The sequence below is a fragment of the Dysidea avara genome, chromosome 1, assembly GCF_963678975.1.
Source record: "Dysidea avara chromosome 1, odDysAvar1.4, whole genome shotgun sequence".
NCBI lineage: Eukaryota > Metazoa > Porifera > Demospongiae > Dictyoceratida > Dysideidae > Dysidea > Dysidea avara.
In genome coordinates this window covers 506,636-529,217 of record NC_089272.1, presented here as the reverse complement: position 1 = coordinate 529,217, position 22,582 = coordinate 506,636, and the positions used below count along the sequence as shown (strand labels likewise).

The 22,582-nt window shown below is 38.6% G+C and overlaps 1 protein-coding gene and 1 long non-coding RNA gene across 5 annotated transcripts in view; one reads left to right on the top strand and one right to left on the bottom strand.

Moving 5' to 3' along the window:
• LOC136242173 (uncharacterized) overlaps positions 1-15,201 on the bottom strand; it is a 113,500-nt gene extending 98,299 nt beyond the window's left edge. Inside the window, exon 1 of the mRNA XM_066033595.1 lies at positions 14,851-15,201. Within this exon, the coding sequence (XP_065889667.1) occupies positions 14,851-15,184 (334 nt within the window). The 5' untranslated portion in view covers positions 15,185-15,201. The remainder of the gene's footprint in view (positions 1-14,850) is intronic.
• A 4,203-nt stretch (positions 15,202-19,404) lies between these two features.
• LOC136243554 (uncharacterized) lies at positions 19,405-21,266 on the top strand. Of its 4 annotated transcripts, XR_010695496.1 has the most exons (5): positions 19,405-19,573; positions 19,626-19,802; positions 19,923-19,947; positions 20,610-21,044; positions 21,099-21,266. It is a non-coding gene; the product is annotated as an uncharacterized lncRNA (long non-coding RNA). The 4 variants fall into 4 exon arrangements; XR_010695215.1 differs by having other exon boundaries at positions 19,626-19,947; XR_010695055.1 differs by having other exon boundaries at positions 19,626-20,769; positions 20,843-21,044.
• Positions 21,267-22,582: the final 1,316 nt, after the last annotated feature.

Sequence of the window (22,582 nt, the reverse complement as noted above, 5' to 3'; positions counted from 1 at the left end):
AGGGAAGGAAGGGTAATCAGTTAGGTCAGCAGCCTTCAAGAGAACTTTCTTGAGATGTATCCAGTAGCTCTTCCATCTTCTACGGGTAATGAGAAACAAAAATCCTGACAAGGGATATTGCTTGCCTTTTATGGTACCATTAAGAGAATTGCCATGCATGGTACCATGACTTCAAAGTGATTGGTTAGAAAAAAATCAGGAGACAAGCTGGTCATAACATTAGAAAATGTATGGATGGAGGAAGGGGGCTGTAATGACAGCCGTCTGCTTAAAGTTTGGATCACAAAAAGGTGGAGGGATACAATCAACGAGGACACAACAATGATGCATATTACACAAAAGACTTGGGATGCCTTCCCTTACTAATTTAGGTGGTCTTCGTGATTGACTGCAGCGGAAAAACTAACTTATTTCCATGCACTTTGGATGTTGAAATATTAAAGCACAATACAGATGAAGAACTAGCAATGGAGATTTGTGGGACAGAAGAAATTAAGAAATGTATTGCTCGCATCACACAAATCATTCTGATGTTTTGGTTAGTGAGCCTACTCCAATAAGTGCACATCCTGAAGCCAAAACTTCAACAGCCAAGTAGAGACTCAATACTCATCATAGTCATCCCTCCCACAAACGAAGAGCACTTTGCTCCCACAATTGTTGAGCAACTCCCTCCCCTAAGTGATGCACTTTCCTTAGTTAGTTATGTTGCGTCAACCAGAGCTGTCTCAGCAACCCATAACATTACAAGTTCAACATTTCCACATTTGCAGGGGGACACTACAATGGCAATCACTTTGAAGCTGCAGTGCATTGATCACTGGTGTTCAGAAACCGAACTACATACTGTACCTTTGTGTGTAACTACAAGGAAAAGCACTCGATCAGAGTAATTGCTGGACTTCCCTTAACTATTGAGCCATTCAGTTACACTACTTTAGGGACCCGCCGATTATGCTGGCATACTTATGAGCATAATAGGTACCTGAAAGCATTGAGCATAATGCTAGCATAATAGGCAGAATATTTTGTAACAGTATGAATTCTTGCTTATAAAAATAGCTATCACAGAAAGATCGATATACTCTAATAGAACAGTCAGTAACTCTAATAGAACGATCACATAGCTGACTGTTCTATTAGAGTATATCGATCTTTTCTGTGATATGCATGACAAGTAAGTTTGTGCTTCAGCCACTTATTATTTATGAAATTATTAGCAGAGCATGAGAACTGAGGCATAAATATATAATTGGGCATAATTTGAGCATAATAGGTAAGTGTTGAGCATAAATTTTAGCATAATAGGTAAATTTTTGAGCAGTGCAGCATAACATAATAGGTAAAATTATGAGCATAATCGGCGGGTCCCTACACTACTTAAGGAAAGGTACGGTGAAACTCATAACTCAGATGCACACACAGAGGTACTGGTAGAGTTAAACAGTCCAAGTAACACCCTCCCATCACTTCAGTTGTTTTACGATTCTGTCGAGAGTCACGTCCAAAGTCTACAGTCATTGGGAACCCCACAAGAGATGTATGGATCCATGCTCGCTTACATCATCTTAAGGAAATTACCGGCAGAAGTGCACAGGAACCTCACCAGATCTCATGGAACTGAGAAATGGACATTGACTGAATTGCAGAGTTATATCTTACAAGAGCTGTGAATCCTTGAAATGGGAGCAGAGTACTCCAGCACTCTTCACACACCATCTGCTGTATTTCTAGCCAACCTAGACCAACGACAGTTACCAAAGAAGCACAATTCTCCATCCAATATGAAGTTGTGTACATTTTGCAAATCACTATACTACTCAACAACCAGGTGTGATGTACTAACAATACACAGAAATGGATTGAGGTGGTCCAGAGGGAGAACTTGTGTTTTAATAGCCACCATATTGTTGCTATGCCATGGACTATCATAACACTAGTTGTCAAGTCAGACATTTACTTCTAATAGAAACACACCACACTATTTTAGCCAATCAAATTAGCATTACAGATTTTTGTCAAGGGACCTTGACAAACAAGTGTAATACTAATTCTATTGGCTAATCACTTGACGTATTTCAAAATGACACATCAAGGTGCTACTGAGAGTATTATATTGTAACACATTCACTTGTTGGATTAGAGTATTTACATGACTGCTCTATTAGAGTGTTTGATAGCCCACCCATAAACAATAATCACAGAGCAAAAATAAATAAAAATACAAAGTCTTCAGCACAGATTAAGCTTCCTAGCCTATACTGAAGGATAGCAACAAGCAGTGCACACCAGAAAACCTAACTCTGAGCACAATCTTGTATGGCTTCTCATACATCATGGTGTTCTGGCAAGAAGAAACGACCTGGTTTAGGCTGCTCTCATCCAAAACAAAATCAAAAATAGGTCATGGACATGCACAATGATCCATTCAGCAAACCTTGCTAATCATTATCTCAGAATTCTCCTTGTAAATTTTTCTATGCTTGTGAATGAATGATATTACGAATAGTAATAATAATTTGAACAAAATGGCAAATTTTAGTTTTGTCTGAAATACACATACCGTCACTTGATACTTACTAGTGGACCTATATCCATTGCAAAGAACCACCAGAGTTGAAGGATGCTTTTGATGGTGGTTTTTATTTTAGGTGTGTGTTCTATTAGGATATTTGTAAAAAACATGGGCAATCACTATTCCTGATATGCTATTATGAACCCACTATCGTGGTTCATGATGTGCAGGCTTCCAAGGTAGGACATTTCACTCAATTAGAGTCAGAATGTACCAGTTAAATCAATGTCATTAACACTTGTATCAACTGCACACAGCATTGGTGGTTGCTAATTGAATGGGAGTTGGCCTAGTACATACATGGCCAACCCCCTTGGGTTGTAAGAATGTAGTGTCTCCTAGCAACCAAGTGGTAGTTATGATTAGCAGTACAAGCTGCATTTACACTTGCCTCATATTATGAGCTGGCTCAGTTCAACACGACTCGTCTCAGTTTTCACTGCAGTATAAACACCCACCGATATGAGCCAAACCAAACTAGTCTCGCGTAGCCAGACCCATCTAACACGCAGGTCACTGATCAATTAGAGATTATAAGTGCCCCCGCTGGAAGGGTCTGGTGAACTGAATGTATAAAATCTATCCAGGCTTGCACCAAGAATCTGGTGCGTTGATAGGTGTAAAATGCCAAACTGACCGAGGTGACTAATTCCACAGAGTGCACGCACTATTGTCCTTCAATTCTAGCCTTTATTTTGTACTGAAGTGAAGATCGTGTCTGCAACAAATTCAGGAAATTGCTAGATGAGCTGGAATGACCATCGTTTGTTGTTTGTGTGGCAAGTCTTTGGAAGATCGCACTTCTCAAAAAAAAAGTGGACAAAGCTTTACTCTAAACCCTTGTGCCAACACACGAAGGGTATTAGAAAGGTTGTTGACTTTGCTTAATGCCACACTTAATTCGTACGTGGAGACCCATTCACCTGATGTTTACCTATGTTACACATGTGATGGAATTGCTGACAGCTTACAGTACGTAAAGCGGAAGCCCATGTGCAAACACTGAAGAGGGAATTGCTAGACAAGCTGTCATCACTGACTTTGTACACCGCTGCACCAGTGGCTTGCACCCTGACACAGTTAAGGAAAAGGCCTAACTCATGTACACAGTCTAAACAGAATCACAACAAAAGAGGATAGAGTATACAAATTCAAGAAAAATCTGTGCCAAGTGCTCAGTATTTCCTGTGGGTATGCTCACTGGGAATTCGAATTACCTAGGATTTTTGGGACCTCCATTCACTAATTTAATGCAGCCCCAAGTTATTGCAAACACACTGATTTCCAATCAATTAACAAATTCTGCAACTTTGAGACCTTTGATTACTACACAGTCAAACACAAACCAGCCACAAATAATGACACCTGTAACCAGTACACCAACAAACCAATCAATGAGTGCTATATCTGATGATGATGATTCTCCTACAGTTACGGTAAGTTTGGGGTATACAGTAACTCACTTTTAAATAACTACAAACTACTTTATAGTTTTATAGTTTGGGATAGTTTTATCCCAAACTACTTTTATAGTTTGGGATATTACCGATATTACCAGGTAATATTGGTAATATCTATTGGCTATTTGGGGGGTTGGGGGGGGGGGGGGGGGGGGGGGTTACAGCTATATTTGATTTTTTATTAGACTCCTGCATTCGGCACGTATTCGGCATAGCCAATCTTCCATACAGGAGACAGACACTAAAAATTAAATAGAAAAATAGTACTGCAACATTCACCAGCAGCTATAGGATTGGTATAGATTGGACATGGACATTTCCCATGTAGTTTTAACCTGATGTGCTTATAATCTTGTTTACTTACAGGTAATGGTAGATTACAAATTAGGAAGCAGAAATTGGCAACTTGATACCCCTGTACGAAGAAGAACAGTCAAGCAGGTGATAAAACAACGCTACAGGTTTATACCGTCTACCTTAATAAAAAATAATGCTGCTCTGGAAAGCATGCTTATGAATTTGGGAAGGAAGATCAGAGGTGAACGAAGGCAGTTGTGCTCACTTGAACATAATTCGGTGTTGAGGAATGCAAATGGTGTAGTTGGGAGATAGTCCTAGAAGAACTTCAAACCCATGTGCCAACACTGATCAAGTTCCTTAAGCGAGTGTTTCTACAATGTAGCACCCCTATATTGTGCATGGTGGTATCACAGTTACTAAAGTTTGTGTCCCCTAAAATGGCATTGGTTCAAAGAGTCATCTCAGTGTTACTGTATGGTAATAGTGCAAGCAAACAAGTGAGTACAAGGTTAGTATGTTTTAAATATGTACTCAGTATTTTTTCTCAGTTGTACAATTGTTTGCAACCCCTGATGTTGTGTCTAAACCACAAGGGCAAAACAAACTTGATTAAGCAGCTGACTGAAGGGTATGGTTCTGACGTTCTAAAATGGCAAGATGGTTTGGAGCCCATAATTCCAGTAAGTTAACATCCCCCATGTGTAGTACAAATGTTAACCATGCATTTTCATCAGGCATAGCTGGATCAATGTAGGGTCTCACAAACAGCAACAGATGGTTAGGTGGATTTGGAAGACTGGATGGAAATAGAACAATGGTTTCTCAATGAAAGTGTGGATGAAATTGCTGATGTATCAGCTGAAGAGAGCCAAGAGATAACTAACAATGAGGGTTGTACAGAGTCTATTAATGATTTTGAAGATTGCCAAGAAGATGAGGAGTGCACTAATAGCTTCTTCTGTGCAAGACTTGAACAGCTGGATACAATACAGCTGGATACAATGGATGATGCTACAACCTCAGCTTCTGATGCTGGTAACAATGTATCTAATTGGACTGGTTTCAAGCCGGTGAAAGATAACATAAACAAGAACATTCATCCCAACTTACAACAGAAAGATCACCAGACAATGTCTTATCATCACTGCCATGCTTTTGCTGTTAAAGATTGTGTAGATTTATCTACATGCTCTGATGAAAAGCCAGATTGTTCCCAAATGAACCCCTTGTGTTTGCTTCCAAATATTGATGACTTTGAAAAGCTGAAAGAAAATTTTACTATTCTTGTTTCAAGGTTAGGGCTAACTAAACTCTATAATTATATTATTTCAGAGTGCTTGTACAGCACATGGAAGCATTTTACTCACAGAAAAAGGACATTCAGTGGCACATACAGAGTAGGTATACTAAAGAAATGAGCACAAAATCAGAAGTGGTAAGTCTGTAGTATCTATATGTGTATGCCTGGTATAAGAATTACATGTAGGTCCCATTGGGTGTAATTTTGCAAAATGAGAACAAGCTAGATGAGATGTGTGAAATTACGGAAGAACTGCAGAAGTATGTGCCCAGTCGTTCTTGCCAGGTCAAACATCCACTGCCCAATGGTGAACACCAAACTGTTGATGAACAAGCAGTGCACCAAATTTTGTCTGGTGGTGATCAGTTGACTTGTTGCCACTGTCGTGGCACAGTCATTACGCTGTAGCCATGAAACAACTTTGGACCGACTTGAAGGGCTGATACCAGTGACTGAAGATTGGCATGCCAGGCTTACTTTAGTGAAGGTATATGCATAGTCATAAACACTAACATTATACTCTTTGTTTTTGAAAGTGATTGGGGTACTTTTGTTTTCGAAGAAGTCTTCGTTAGAGAAGGGCACTTTGTACCAATTAAAAAAATCTTATTAAACAGAACAGCAGTAACAACAGATCCAGATACCAACCTGAAAGCTGCTGAAGATTTTTTGTCTGTTGTTTTTGCATGCATACCTGGTTGCAGCTGCTGAAACAATTATATTCTCAATGGCTATGTCGTCTGTTGTTGAACTTGTAAGAGGTGGTGAACAAGTACCTGAACATCACCTTATCATCAACCGAATTAGTTCACAACATTACATCATCAGGAGATTTATCTCACCAGTCTCATTCCCACTCAGTGGTTACAAGTCAACCTTACTCTTCAATGGTTATTAATACAGAAAGCTCAATTAAGCATCTACACCCTACCCTATTCACAGAGTCAACATGCTGACCACAAGCTACACGGAGAAGAAAGCAGCAATCACAAACTTCAGCTACAAGCAGTGATGACAGTGTCTGTTTGTATGCTAGAGAGGTGTTAACACTTGGTCTGATTTGGCATGAGTTTCACGATGCCATTAAGGAAGGAGACGGTGAGCATGTTCTAAGAATTTGGAAGTTTCTCCTACTTGTTTTCAAGAACTCAGGGAGAAAGAACTACAGTGTTGAAGCTCTTAACCTATGCTGCAAGAGCAGTACTTTTTGTCAGAAAGGCAAAAGCTGCGGGAGATTCATTAACAGGCATGGTTGACAAGGACACAATGTTCCATGTGATTTTCACATGGAACATTTGAACCATCAGTTTAAGTGTGCTATCAGAAACATGGGAGCTAATGTTACCACAAAGAGCATCACTGTGGCTGCAAAGTCTATATCTGTAGTAAATAAAGTGTGTGAGGTGTTTGAAAATGAAGTTACCACAACAGTACCAAGCAGTAGCGATCATCCCATTCCAAATTTTGAAAAAGATTTTAAAATGATTTTGAAGGTGCTAACCGAACAGGAAGTGTATGTTTTAAGGGTCACAGAAGCTATCTATAACAGCTATAAGCAAAAGAGAGGGCTTTTAGAGCAGTATGACAACTCTAAATTAGTAGAATGGCTCATTTCCAAAACTAAATTACAATGTATGTGATGGTACTGTACATAATATGTATACATAGATTTGGCATTTTGTGATTCATATCCAACACAGTGCTACTGCAAAATTAATTACATAAATGTTATTACAGTGCTTGTTTATCACAAATGTCACAACACCTCAATGGTGGCTGACAGAAATCTTTGTCGTAAAAAAGGAAGTCTTTAAAAACCAATTCACGACGACATATACTAGTGTTCTTTCCATACGTTTGAACCCTTTTTTCAACATGTTTACCGACTGTTCCTCCATACAGCAATAGTGCAGTTGACTGCTGCCATCCCACCCGGGCCGTCCAGCCTCTTGGGTGTACTGTTCTATAGTTGAGGGTGGTCTAAAGTGAATTATATTTCGTATATCTCGGCAATCTATGCCCATAAAAGCTGCCGTGGCTATGCGCAGTCTACCATCATGTTGAACAAATGAATCAAGATTTTTTTTAATGTCCTTCTTACATGGTCTATGAAACATATCAACCAGGCGGAAGCAGTGAAGATCAGGATATCCTGAAGGCTCAGTAAAATCTTTTTCCAGCTTGGATCTTATTAATTTATATAATGTGCTAGTGTCTCTCAGTCCACAAAAAATCAAAGTTTTAGGAAAGGCCAAACGTGAATTTTGCAGTCCAGTACTAAGAGTGTCAGCCAATACATCTATATCTGGCAATGGCTCAAGAAATTACTTTATGTTGCACGGCTTTGTTCCAACTAAAACTGGATCCTTGAGGGATAGTCACTCAGCAATGATGAGAAATGAATTTGTAGTGACAGTGGTGGTTAATGCTACTATGTGCACATCATCAGGAATTAGACTCCTTATGTCACCGATATTAGAAAAGGCAACACGAAATTCATCACCTGTATGTAATTAACGAGTAGCTAACTACACATTACAAATTCAGTCCAGTAACATACCAAGTCTTCACACAGTGGGCCTCATCAACTGCCACTGCCACCAACTTGTCCTTGTACTGGTCTGATACCAGCATGTCTCTAAATGATTTGCTATTTAAAATATTCTCTGGGCTAATAAATAGAACCTGAATTCTACCAGCAATGACCTTCACTACAATTTCTTGGCTATCTTGTACCTCACCAACAAACTCTGCACATATCCCCATTCATTCAAATTTAGCTTTCTGGTCCCTCATTATTGTTGTGAGGGGGCTAATACAAACAACAATACTTCCAGACTCACCTGCAAAACCCATAAACATTTATCACTGTTATCAGATAATGCATAGCATTACCTTTAAGCTTATCAAAAATGGCAGGCAATATAGCGTATAGACTTCCCATAGCCAGTTGGAAGGGACACAAAGACATATTTTCCTTCTAGGAAGACCAACACAGCTTTAGATTGTTCTGGCTTGAACGGAAACACACCCAGTGACCAGGAAACATCATTCATCAAGTCTTCCATCACTGTTGCGCACAACACGAGGCCCAACACGATGCACAACAGTCACCTGGACGTCTGGCCGTATCCTCGTCAGAAACACATGGTTTAGCACGCACACTCTGTGGAATTATTCACTTCGGTCAGTTTAGCATTTTACACCTATCAATGCACCAGATTCTTGGTGCAAGCCTGGACAGATTTTATACGTTCCAGTTCACTAGACCATTCCAGCGCGGGTGCTTATAATCTCTAATTGATAAGTGACTTGCGTGTTAGATGGGTCTGGCTACGTGAGACTAGAACTAAACCTAGCCAGCCCTGCCGTGCCAACACGATTCGGTTCAGTTTGGTTTTCTATATTCAATGTGTTATATCAAAATAAAGCTTAAATAGATTAAAAAAACACTATATTGAACAGAACGATTTAACACTTCATAGCAGAAAGAGCACATGATTACTTACGGGTATCAAAAACATCGTAGGTATAAGCCATAAATTATCCCTAGAGCACAACCGTACTAATTTACCACTGTTTTTCTTCCTAACCACCCATTAACAGAGTCCTACTTTACGCCATTTTCTAGGCTAGCACGCTTGGTTATATCTAAACACACGTGCCCATAAATGGGATGTCATGGTTTCATAAACTGGTTTGCACAATTGTGTTAAATGTAAACACAGTACAGCATGGAACCAAGTAAATACAATGGTATTCATTATAAATAAATTTACTGAGATTTGACAATAAGTTTTATATCTTGAGACAACAAAAGATTGTACGTATGTACATAATTTACAGCACACCATCTTAGTAAAACTTTAAGGGTGGGCTCCATTTAATCAATTGTCACATTTGTGAGACATACGCACATATGCCTCCATGTACAAGTTCTTGAATGTTTTTCAATATTTTCTATGCTACAGATCTACAGTAGTTACGTGCATACACCAGTTACATTAATGTAACAATATGCCCACTAAATGTAACCCCTCTTTGTAAAAGGTAATGCATCACTGTAAGTTAATACTTTGCAACAACATAATATTATCTGTACCATATGATATAATATGTACATATGTACAAAGAGATGGGCGGTATTGTATTTTTAAACAACAGTACAGTATTAATAAAACTGCCTCAGACCTTTATACTTATGGGTACACTATGATCTTATACTCACACTTCTGTTACTTGCCAAACCTTTTACACTGCAGACAAACATAGACCATGTGTATAGAAGCATTTACCTGTTTGTAATGATTTGTTTACTGTGGGGTACTTCCAACCTTATTTCTACAACTATCATTTTATAAACTACTTCGATACCTTTAGAAACTACTAGTACCTACCTAATGTGTACAACTATGTTGCCGTAGAAGTATACAAGTATACAAAAAAAAAGGATTTTTCAACTAGAGTAGGGACCATAGCACATCGATAAAAAGTACTGAAACAAGTTGGGGAGCAACACCCGTGAGTATATTGACAGGAAGAACAAAAACGTAATTTTCGCACCTCTGTAGCTCTGTGCTGCCTTGATGAAATAAGACAATTTTTGCTGTGGACACGCCCTCCAACTTCAGTACTCCACATACCAAATTTGAGCAGAATCGCTTCAGCAATCCCGAGATATGCGACTTCAAAACTTTGCTTAGTTTCTTCCTCTTTTCGCACACTTACAAAAACTGCTATAAAACGCGAACGCCACATCCGATTGCCTTGAAATTTGGCACCCAGAAGGGTGTATCCATTCACTGGACTGGACTACTGGACTGGAATACTGGACTGGTAGATTTTTGGTTTTTGCACATTCTGTGGTTAAAATTTATTGAGCCTCGCAAGCCAAGGGTCCTGAGGGAACCTACAGCCCACTACTAAATGATGAATATGAGCAGTGGAGTATGCGATAACTGTCTTAATAATTTCGCTGTATCCTACAACACTTATTCCTTACCCTGGTGTATAGTGATGCTGTAGGGAATGTATATCAGCAATAATTAACCAGCGATCAACTCGCCAGTTGACAAGATATCCTTAGTGCGAGCTCAAGGAGCAAGCTATATACAGTATAGTCTTGCATGGCAAGACCTTTACTTCTGGAGAAAGACTTACTGATTAGAAATTTTTTCAGCATGTGCTTAATTATAATCACTGTGTCCTGCAGCACTGAAAACAAGTCTGTCCATGCTAGCTCAATTCCTGAGCTCACACAATGGATATCTTGAAGGATATTGTCAACTGGCAAGTCGATCGCTGGTTAATTATTGTTGATATACATTCCCTACAGCAGTACTGTACACCAGGGTAGGGAATAAGTGTTGTAGGACATAATAAATCACAGCGAAAATATTAAAAGACAGTTATCGCATATTCTACTGCTCATATTCAGCATTAGTAGTGGGCTGTAGGTTCCCTCAGGACCCTTGACTTGTGAGACTCAATAAATTTTAACCTCAGAATGTGTAAAAACCAAAAATATACCAGTCCAGTAGTCCAATCCAGTGAATGGATACACCCCACACACAAGGGGGGTATAAAGGTACATCTCGGTACCAACTTTGACTGGAATACGATACACAGGCAAAGAGTTATTAGCGATTATTCACGAAAAATAACACCAATATGTTGTCACACTGACAGGGTAAACCGCTTATGGAGAGAAGCTGAAAATCGGTGGGTGAATAGGTTAACTATTGAACCTCAAACCTTTTGTGGTTTGAAAGAAACAACGAAAAAACCAACAGTGTGTAACAATTATGCAATCGAGATTAGCTAATAAAAAATGACTACTTGCCAGGCCTACCAGAAAAACCGCTTGGGGTAATGCTTTGAAAATCGCTGTACAGATGGAGTAATCAACTTAGAAAGGCTCTTCAATGGTGTAGAAGAATCAGACTTAAAGCCACCGAGTTATAACATGAAATCTAACTTGGTGTAGCAAGTGCGAGATTGAGATACTCTAATAGAGCAGTCACCCAGAAAAGAATCCAAGAGATCAGCTAGAAACACGTAACCTGGATAGAGATCAGCTAGAAACAATTCACCCTGTAGAGAGATCAGTTAGAAGAAGTTACCTTGTAGGGAGTTCAACTACGGAAAGAGATAATTCAGCTAAAAGAAGTCACCTTGTAGAAAGTTCAGCTACAAAGAAATCACCATGTAGAGAATTTAGCTACAAACAAATCGCCTGTAGAGAGATCAGCTAGAACAAGTTACCTTGTAAAGAGTTCAGCTACAAACAATTCACCCTGTACATAGATCAGCTAGAAGAAGTTACCTTGTAGAGAGTTCAGTTACAAAGAAACCACCATGTAGAGAGTTCAACTACAAACAAGTGACCCTGTAGAGACATCAGCTGGAAGAAGTTACCTTGCAGAGAGTTCAGCTACAAACAATTCACCCTGTACAGAGATCAGCTAGAAGCAATTACCTTGTGGAGAGTTCAGCTACAAACAAATCACCCTGTAGAGAGATCAGCTAGAAGTCACCTTGTAGAGAGTTCAGTTACAAAGAAACCATCATGTAGAGAGTTCAGCTGCAAACAAATCACCTGTAGAGAATTCAGCTACAAACAAATCACCCTGTAGAGAGATCAGCTAGAAGAAGTTACCTTGTAGAGAGTTCAACTACAAAAAAACCATCATGTAGAGAGTTCAGCTGCAAGCAAATCACCTGTAGAGAGTTCAGCTACAAATGTAGAGAGATCAGCTAGAAGAAGTTACCTTGTAGAGAGCTCAGCTACAAACAAATCACCCAGTAGAGAGATCAGCTAGAAGAAGTCACCTTGTAGAGAATTCAGTTACAAAGAAACCATCATGTAGAGAGTTCAGCTAGAAACAATTCACCCTGTAGAGAGATCAGCTAGAAACAAGTGATCCTGTAGAGAGATCAGCTAGAAGAAGTTATCTTGTAGAGAGTTCAACTGCAAACAAATCACCCTGTAGAGAGATCAGCTAAAAGAAGTTACCTTGTAGATAGTTCAGCTACAAACAATTCACCCTGTACAGAGATCAGCTAGAAGTCACCTTGTAGAGTGTTCAGTTACAAAGAAACCACCATGTAGAGTTCTGTAATAAATATATGTATTATATATAATATATAATTTGTACAATTTTACTGATAATCAGAAATATTTAAAGTATTTAACATCTGCTTCATCTTTTCTTCTTCCTGTAGTAAAGAAAAAAATGATAGGTTAAAAAGCCCCAAAGCCGGCCATAGGCTGGCTTTGGGGTATACAAATACAAAAAGAAGTGAAATCAAGCGGCACCAAAATTCACCTGAATTGTCACTATTAAACTTTTTACCATTAACCTACCATCACAGCCATTTCTTGACCGCCACCTTGGGTTTCACTTTTTTTTTCACCATAGCCTTTTTGAGGGCCGCACTCTTTTTTACAGCTTGGCTGTTTTGGATTAGATTATTTATACAAATTGAGTCATTTATGAGAGGATACCAGGGGATTCTGAGATTGGAAAATTACGTGGAGCATCTGTGCATTGTCACTTTAACAGCCATATCCACCATATGATGGAATGGAATTATAAATCACACAAGAAATAAAATGTAGTTTCACTACAAAGTTTCATGGCAAGATATGCTAGTGCTAAACGGACATGCCCTTAGGGTTCCCGTTTCTGGGAAAAACAGATTCTTTCTGGACTACAGTGGAGCCTGTTAATCCGGACCCTGGAAAATACAGACACATGTGCCAGCTATGTGTGGCATTTCATTACTCCACGTACATAGATAACCTGGAAAATACGGACACCTGTAAATTTATTTCTTGCCATGCTACATCTACATAAGTTTTCCTTTATAATACGGACATCATGTAGTTTCATAACACTATATAAATTGTTTGTTTTATCTAACAGTTTCTGAAGTCTTTCAAGGTACTTTGGTGAGCCATAGAATCAGAGGACACAAGGAATCTCAAGCCCATAGCCAGCACCATAATTAATCTTGCTGCCAGTCACCTTTGCAATTCCTTTATTGCATGGCCTTGCCAGGAAATGAAAGACGATCGAAGAGAGTTGGATTGCTACTTGCATGACAATTTGGGAATCTTTAGCTACGGAAACTGTTTGCTCATCGACTACATTTTCAGGCTCCCTCCGTAATGGAAGTTCTTCACCTAAAACAGGGTTCCAAATGTCCATGTATTCAACACTTCCTTGGAGAAGTGTTCTGAACAGTCTTGTCAATTTCACATAGTTGAAACATTGGCAATTATATTTGGCAACTGCAAACCCACAAGCAAAACATAAGTTACATTAACTACATCACAGTGGTGTGGTTGTGGCAATAGAACAATTGCCAATGTTCTGCCAAGTGCTCTCACATGACACAACTCAGTGAATAATGCGCACACACACACACACACACACACACACACACTACAAGCACGCATGCACGCACGCACGCACACACACACTACATTGTCCATCACTAAGTAAATCCAGAAGCTTAGGGACCACTTGTGATATGGCATATTGTAAACTAATTGGATGCCATACATAAGAAGCCATAATGTTACCACAAAAATTTGCTTTGTTGCATCATTAGATTGGAATAGTATGGCCACATCACATTACAGAGTGTGGCTTTGTCATGCAGTTTAGTGAGTAACAGTAAAAGACAGAAGTGAGTAGAATAGTGAAAGAGCTATTTGCATCATGGCAAGGATGATCTGAATCCTAAATGGTGAGTAGTGCACTGTTTTCTAGAGAGTAAGACCTCTGTATTTGTGCTGGCTTGCTATGTACAAACACATGTCTTCAATTTGGCTTGCGACTTCCTCCTAACATATTCAGAACTTTACAATGTCCCACTAACAGTGAAACACAAGACACATTCTGAACAGTTTCTGCAGTACAAATGGCCAACCATTAGTAGTCAGTGCCCACAAATACTAAAAAATTCCATCCTTAAACGTGGGTAAAACACAAGGGGTGGCACACAGGTACTTACTATAGGTAGATCTGTGACCACAGCCAAACTCTAAGTCACAGGTCAAGCCTAAAGTTAAAACCCACAATCAAAAAATATTCGTTGCTACATCACTGGAAATTTCGACCAGGACTGTGGTCCCAGAGCGTGACACCTTCTTGCGACACATATATACATACACAATTATAGCTACACACTCCACTCTGACTTACCCAATGATGTTCGCACTCGTTGTCTATGCTGTTGTAATCCTTGCCACAAAAACTGGCAGTTCCGTGATTTCCGGAGTACAATGAGAAAGTTATTAAATCTGCGGTAATCCTCAACCTGTACGTCTTTAGAAATGATATCCATCAACGCGCTGACTTGATCATGTCGAGATAAGTTGTTTTGAAATATTTCGGCTTTTTCGTTAAAATCAATAACGCGGTGAGATATCAGCGCTGGGAGGGCAGTTTCAATCGGGAACGTAGTACAGATTTTCACATACATCCTAGTTAAGGCATATTGCTCTGCACTCGAGTCTCCTCCTGAACTTGCCGCCATCTTTCCTTTCCGTTTACATAAATACGTTTTCCGTAAACTAAGGCGCATGTACCATAGGTTCAAATGGTTTGTCTACTCTAGCGTGTTACTTAGCCAGGGGCGTAGCCAGGGGGGGTTCAAAGGGTTCGGACGAACCCCCTTTTTAGAGTTAAGTTTTTTAAATCGTGATACTGGTTAACTAGAACTGAATTAACTTACACAAATCCACTGAAATGGGTAGCTACAGGTCTTCAGGCAGAGGAATTCAAGTACCTCTACTCGCTATTGCGAATGAATTTATAAGAATACACATGTTCACACGTGTACACGTGTTTACATGTGCACACCTACGAAATTCTATACTTAGGGCAGAACCCCCCTTTTGGAAATCCTGCCTACGCCCCTGTTAGCGTATGCTTTTCTGGGAGTCCACGGTGGATTCAGTCAAGGTCGGTTTAATCATAGATAATATTATTTAATATTATTATAGTTTTAATCACTAGGACCCTCCAGGGGTAGCTATAGCTATAAATGCTGATGTGCAGTTTAATAATTACTGACATGATCATTGCTAATTTTTGTTTAAACAATTCTACACAGTTAGTTTCCGGGTACAGTTCTCGCAGTACTTATAAGTCGATTGAAACTAACTGTGTAGAATTGATCATGTAAATTAACTCAATTATTACTGATTATACTGATCAGCATTATGCCCCTGGAGGGTCCTGTTGATTAAAAATATAAATACGATTTTGGGTTGGTAAGGTATAAGTTTAAAATAGTGTGAAAATCGGGTCCTAGATACAGATGAAGATAACTATAGGGTCACGTCTGCAATCCGAAAAATCTACTTTTACAAATCGATCCCCCTACCATGTTCATTGTAGTATCCGAGGTAGTATCCCATTGCTAGACACACCATGAAACCGGAGGCACAATTGTTGTCTTCACAGAAATATCGTTATTATTATCAATTTTATGTTTTTAGTATCTCGAGATACAAAATTTATTTTTGATTTCGTGCTCCACACAAAGGACAGGATAAAACTTGCTATTTAGCTAGATATAGGATTCTTGTAGTGAAAAAGTAGGTACAGTAATAAGCAAATGATTCACTGGGTTCCTGGCACTGAAGCAGGGTTGCTTTCTTTCAAAAACAAGGGGTAGTCACTACCAATACTCCTGTAGAACCATTTGTGACTGGGATCAAAATTGAATCAAACTATCAAGAGGTTCTGAATCAAGCAATCAAGACATCCTAAAGAAGGACGATCAAGCACCTAACTTGTAAGCAAACTGAGAATTTACAAGGCTTCTATGCTAGATTGTCAAGGGATCAAGGTACCTTTTTAAATGAAATCAAGCGATCAAGGTACATTTTCGTCAATCAAAAATCTTGATCCCAGTCGCAAATGGTTCTACAGGACTATTGGTAGTGACTACCCCTTGAAAAATCAGAAAATGAAACATGAATTTTCGAATTCAAACTGCCCTACTAGCCAAGACAACTCTTCCTCATATTAATGTGATGCATAGTCTGTCTATGCTGCTAGTCTGGAAAGGATCTGAGACTTCTCACCATCTGGGTGCAGGGCATATTTATGGGAAGGGGGGGGATGTCCTGGAGTTTCAGAACCTCCCCCCATAAATATAGCAAGGATACCCGAAAGTGAAACCATGCATGGCTATGTAAATTATACAGAAACATGACAATAGAGCTGAGCTACAGTGAATGTAATAGGAAGGTATGAATTTACAGAAAAGAAATGCTAGTAAAGCTCCTAGGCTGGTGGTAAACACCTTGTACAGGCTCTGCCTTCTGTGTTTGCCCTCCAGTGTCTAACTGGTAAAAGTTGATAATAAAATGTGGCTGGGCCTGTGAAAATTGGGCATATGGGCACAAACTATACCCTATCCGATAACAGGTTATAACTCGATGCTAGGACACAATATCTGTATCCTGTAGTATAAAGTCAAGTAAACATTTAATAAGTTGTGTGGCTATAGTGTAACAACTTAAAAAGTTATGAATCATTAAAGTTTGAGAAAGTAGACAATTTTTATGTGCCCACATGCCCTTTTTTCTCAGGCCCGGTCAAAACTATAGAGACCAAGATACTCTAATAGAGCAGTCAGATGTATTCTAATAGAGCAGTCATAACGGATTGCAGGTATACTTCATTAAAGAATTATGTTAATACAAAGCTATTAAATTTTGAGTTTCTAACTGCAGAATTAAGGATAGCGATAACTATGTGGATCACTACAATACACCTGACCAGCCATATTATAACCATGATTAAAGGAATTAGCTATAAGCAATTATTAAAGATAGCATATTAATAGTTTGTATTATTTATAGAGCATGAACTAATAAATTTTGAAGCATTTTATGTTCAAAATCTGTCAGTGGTGCCCCAGACCCCTGCATCAAACCATAGATATGCGACTCTTAATAGGGATTGGAAATGGCGTAACACACCGAAAATAGCCGTATTTCAAATGGGCATGTGGTTCCTGTAATTGCAGTCCGTACATGCCCCATTAGTAGGTTGTCCCGTTGGTGATTGTACTTGGTTGTATTTGCCTTGGGCCTAGTAATACAACCAAGTAGTAAGAATAATATGAAATGCGGTTAAAATTATGTCATTAATATAATGAATGAATAAATAAATAATAATTAATAATGTTTGAGAAAACTACGAGGCCTAGAGACATGAACTAAGTGGGGATAGATTCGCCTGTGAATGAAGGCACAACCGTATAATAAGTGCGTCTGTTCGTGCTGATGACTTTACCGTACGTGTAATTCTATATAACACCCGGCACCACACCCTTGTTTAATTACAGATTGCTCGAACGTGAAGATTAGTAAACGTCCACAGAGAGGCCAGGCGCCACTTTACTGATAAGCAACAACATTACAAGTATGTTTAAATGTTTGTAACTGTGTATTTTGTGTGTAGGATATGCGCTCCAGGCGTCATGCAGTGAAGGACCAGCTGATTACCAGTTGGGATACCAGCTGATGTGCTCATAAACAACCAGCTGGAACAGCAATGTAATGGGTAATGTAATACTTGTACTGGTAGTTGTATTATAGGTCTACATCTTCATCCTTCATCTGGCTTGCTAGCGGCTGGAATTATTTTCCACTCGGCTTAACTACTAGTTTACTGTGAGTCTGTAATAGCTAAACAAGAAGCCGATGCAGTGCTGCATATACAACAATGTGTAACTATCTCCTGTATGTTGTGCATGGCTGTATGCATAATATTATAGACTGTGATCACTGTGCCAATGCCACACCGCTGATATACAGGTACATCACCAGTGGCCTCTAGTTACAACAGAGTCTTTTGTGCCATATTGGCTTGATTGGGATCAATTGCTAATTGTGCCTTCACCATATCCCTTATTCTGCATAGCCTCACTTCACTGCTGAGTCATCTTCAGAGACACGTCACACCTACAATATATAGTTACTTTCAATATAGCTAACTTAACTTGGTTTTTTGTGTAGATTGTGTTTTAGTATTGTGGTTTTCTGATGCCAGTTAAACTCCCTTGCCTGTGTACGTATGCATATGTATCATTTCCACAGGTACACGCACACTGCTCTGAGTGTTTCCTATGGCACTGTTTATACTTGCCCAATGGGTAGGTTGCAACGTTGGTGTATGTACTTGGTTGTATGTGACGCGGTCCTAGTAATAATAATAATAATAATAATAATAACAATGTATGCAAGCAAAGAGCAAGATCTCGATCAAGATACTCTAATAGAGCAGTCACAGTATTCAGAGAAACAGTGTAGCAAGCTACTTCGCTACATATGTGTAGTTATAAATAAGGAGATATAGTTGGTGGAGGGCAGCTATTGTCAGCAGGTAGTTACCTTTTTTTTCTTTTGGTCTTCAGCTTACAGCTGGCCTGGCCCCCTCACTCTATGACCTGCTTTACCGCCCCTGGCCTGAAGGATTGCAAGGAGTATGACTTGAATCGCTTGTTCGAACATTATGAGTACTAATACCAGTGCCCTTCACAGGATGTTATACCGTGCGGCAAGGAATCATATGTTCACACTGTTACATGGCTGCATCACATACTATAGTTCCACAGTATTGCAATTTTGTTGTAATTCCAGTGGCAGGGAAATAGAAAGGGTCCCACTTTTTCAGTCGTATATAGCGTCCCTGAAAAGCTGTCCAGATGCTTTAATAGTAAAGAAAGCAAATGGATATACAGTTCCATTTTTGACATGTGAACAGCACTCAAGCCCTTATGATCATTCTGTAGCCCACAACATTGCATTTGTGCTGGAGGATTTTCAGATATTTCAACCCTGAAGTGCCACACTGGACTGGATTTACATTCCCAAAATTTGGAACTAAATCAGGGGTCACCAAGGTAACAGTGTCATTTGAATCCTTGAAGTTTATTGTGCATTTTGAATTGGTAGCTCTGGAGAATGTCAAAAAAGAAGTGCTGGAAGTAATGAAGTATGTTTCACAAATTACATGGCATCCTTTTCCATGTTTTATGTGCCTTTCACAAAATGATATGGAGTGGTTGAAGGGTCAACTCAATGAAGATGAACTAACACAAGTAAAAACCACCCATTCTATATTGCTGAAGAGTAAGCAGCACATTTATAAGGTGGTTCCTAATATAGAAGATCATACGTATCTTACAAAACAGTTATTATTATGAAATTGAAATCGAATACTAATCCAAAATTGTTTCCTTACCTGTTTAGGTCTCTGCCTCTTCTATGCATTCAGGTATGTTGAGATGCCACCTTTGGCAAATTTTAATGTAATTATATGCCTATTTGATAAAAGTTTTGGAAAGAACAATTTTGCCAATTTTTGAAAGCACTAAATTGGCTAAGAAATTGTAATCAGAAAACCTGCCAATTTTGGAAAATATTTTTAAGCAAATGTGGCATCCTCAAAGCTTTGAAATTACTTACTTTGGTTTTATAGCATAGCATGGTAGATTTAATTGTGGGTATCGATTTCCAGTTTTGGATTTAGTTTATATAAATGCATCTTGATATAAATTATTGCCAATAATAGTAACTTAAACCCATAATCGAAAGTTCTATGGCACGCTATATAAGTGAGCACTTAATATTCCCAAAACTGGTAAGGTTTGAAGGATGCCACGTTTGGCTACTACTGAGAGAGCTGCTAAACTTAGCAACAATTGAAGTAGCCAGTAGGAATCCTAAGGTTGCCAAATTGGTGTAACTTCTAATGGTTGGCACCAATTCTGGCTATAACCTAGAACTTGCCAATTATGGAAATCACTTGATTCCATAAATTGCCACAAGTGGCAACTTTTAGGTATATTAAAAGTTGCCAATGGTGGCTCCAAAACATACCTCATGTATTTGATGATGTTCATGTTTAAATTTCTATGGCTTTGGCCACCATTGAAGCCAGAGTATGCTGTCTTGTACCTCTGTGATCTGATGAGCAGGATTGCCTCTGTGATCTGATGAGCAGGATTGCCTCTGTGTTGTAGGAACTTCATTCATTGCAGTTTGCTCATTTGGACGTTAGGTTGCCCAACATTTGCTTCTCATTAGATAATTCCAGGTAAATACGATGTTATACTAATCGACTTTGTTTGCTGTCTTGCTATCAAGTCCACTGGTAACAAATACTTTAGAAACTATGAAGCAGAAATGTATCGTAGCAATGTACACTAAAGATGGCCACTTTACAAATATGATTTGAAACAGCTTGGGCTGATAGCCTCCTGGATTATTATGAAGATCTAAGCGATGAACATGTGGTCGAGAAATTAAGCACCAGGAAACTCATAAAATCAGCAATCGACAATTTCCTTATTAAATCATTGATTGTGGAAGGTATGAGGTAGTAGCTAAGTAATGCTTTAACCATTAAATATCATGTCTTTATAGGAGAATGGAAGGATGGTCTATTTCAGAAGTGGTCTTCAAGTGCAATAGAAATGGACAAGGCAGTGAAAGAAGTGATTGATGAATTGAATTCACAGGCTTGACAGGAATATATTGGTAATTAATTGAAATTGTATATTTGTGTGTTTAAGAGAAGATTGAAGCATTGTGCAGTGCAGTGTATGATTATGAAGATGCTCACATGACCTATAACCAGAGTTGGGGTAGTTACTTCAGAAAAGTAACTAGTTACTAGTTACACGTTACTTTTATCCCATGTAACTTAGTTACAGTTACAGTTACTTTTCAAAAGGTAACTAAGTACTCTAGTTACTAGTTACTTTCATAGTATAAATTATGACTTGTTTTTAGCTTTTGTAACATAAATTTTGCTCAGATATGCATCATTAAGGGATGCAATACATATGTGCACTTAAAATAACAATTCTGTTGCTCTTTCAGGTCAGTTTTGATTATTGCTACGTCTGTTACTCAAGCTGAATCATACAGAACAGTACACAGAATCTGTCTACTTAATGTGGCTGTAGCATATATGGCACAAAAATTGAAGTGCTCTCACTTTTAAAGCATAATTAATTAGTTATAATTACAATGTAACTATTGTAACTAGTTACCATTGTAACTTAGTTACTTTTCAGACAATTACTCCTAGTTACAAGTTACTAGTTACAAAGCAAGTAACTAGTTATATTACTAGTTACTTTAAAAGTAATCCGTTACATAACTTAGTTACAAAAGTAACTAGTTACCCCCAACTCTGCTTATAACGGTAGGAGCATATCAAGAGGAGGGCGGAAGGCTCTAGGAGATATTTGAAATTGTTACTTTAATTGCATAATTTTGTTTGGAATGTCACGTGAATCTGAATAAATTAGTGAATTTTTTAATTGTTGATGATCACTAGATATTTCAGTTGTGCTTCATGTAGGGATTAGGACAATGTACTTTGTTTTGTAAAAACGTTTATTTTTTATGCAAAACTGATGGAACAATATTTTGTGCGTATAGCACAGCCAGGTATTTATATTCCAAACCAAACAATAATGTTACGTTTTCTTACATCGCCCACACCTTTTATATCATCCAGAAAATGATGGTTTTGCATAATTTATTTTAAGGGTGCTTAAGCTAATTGATTAGGGGAATAACCAGATAATCAGGGCAATCCCCTGTTGCTTACAAGTCCCATCCAGTTCATATCTGCTGTTAAAGGGGCTGTGTGATGTTTGGAAACCATACAATATTTTGTGTTACATGAAATAATTTTTTTCCACAAAATAATATAACATAATGGTCCTTGCAAATTTGAGGGCAAACATATCAAAAATTAAACTTACTGTACACTGCTTAAGAAAAGCCAAAGGAGGCGCTACTTTTCTTACCCCTATTATCTTAACATGCAGCAAGCCAGAGAGTGGAGGATGGAGTGGCTTTAGAAATGAGTGAAGTTTACATAATGCAGCAGA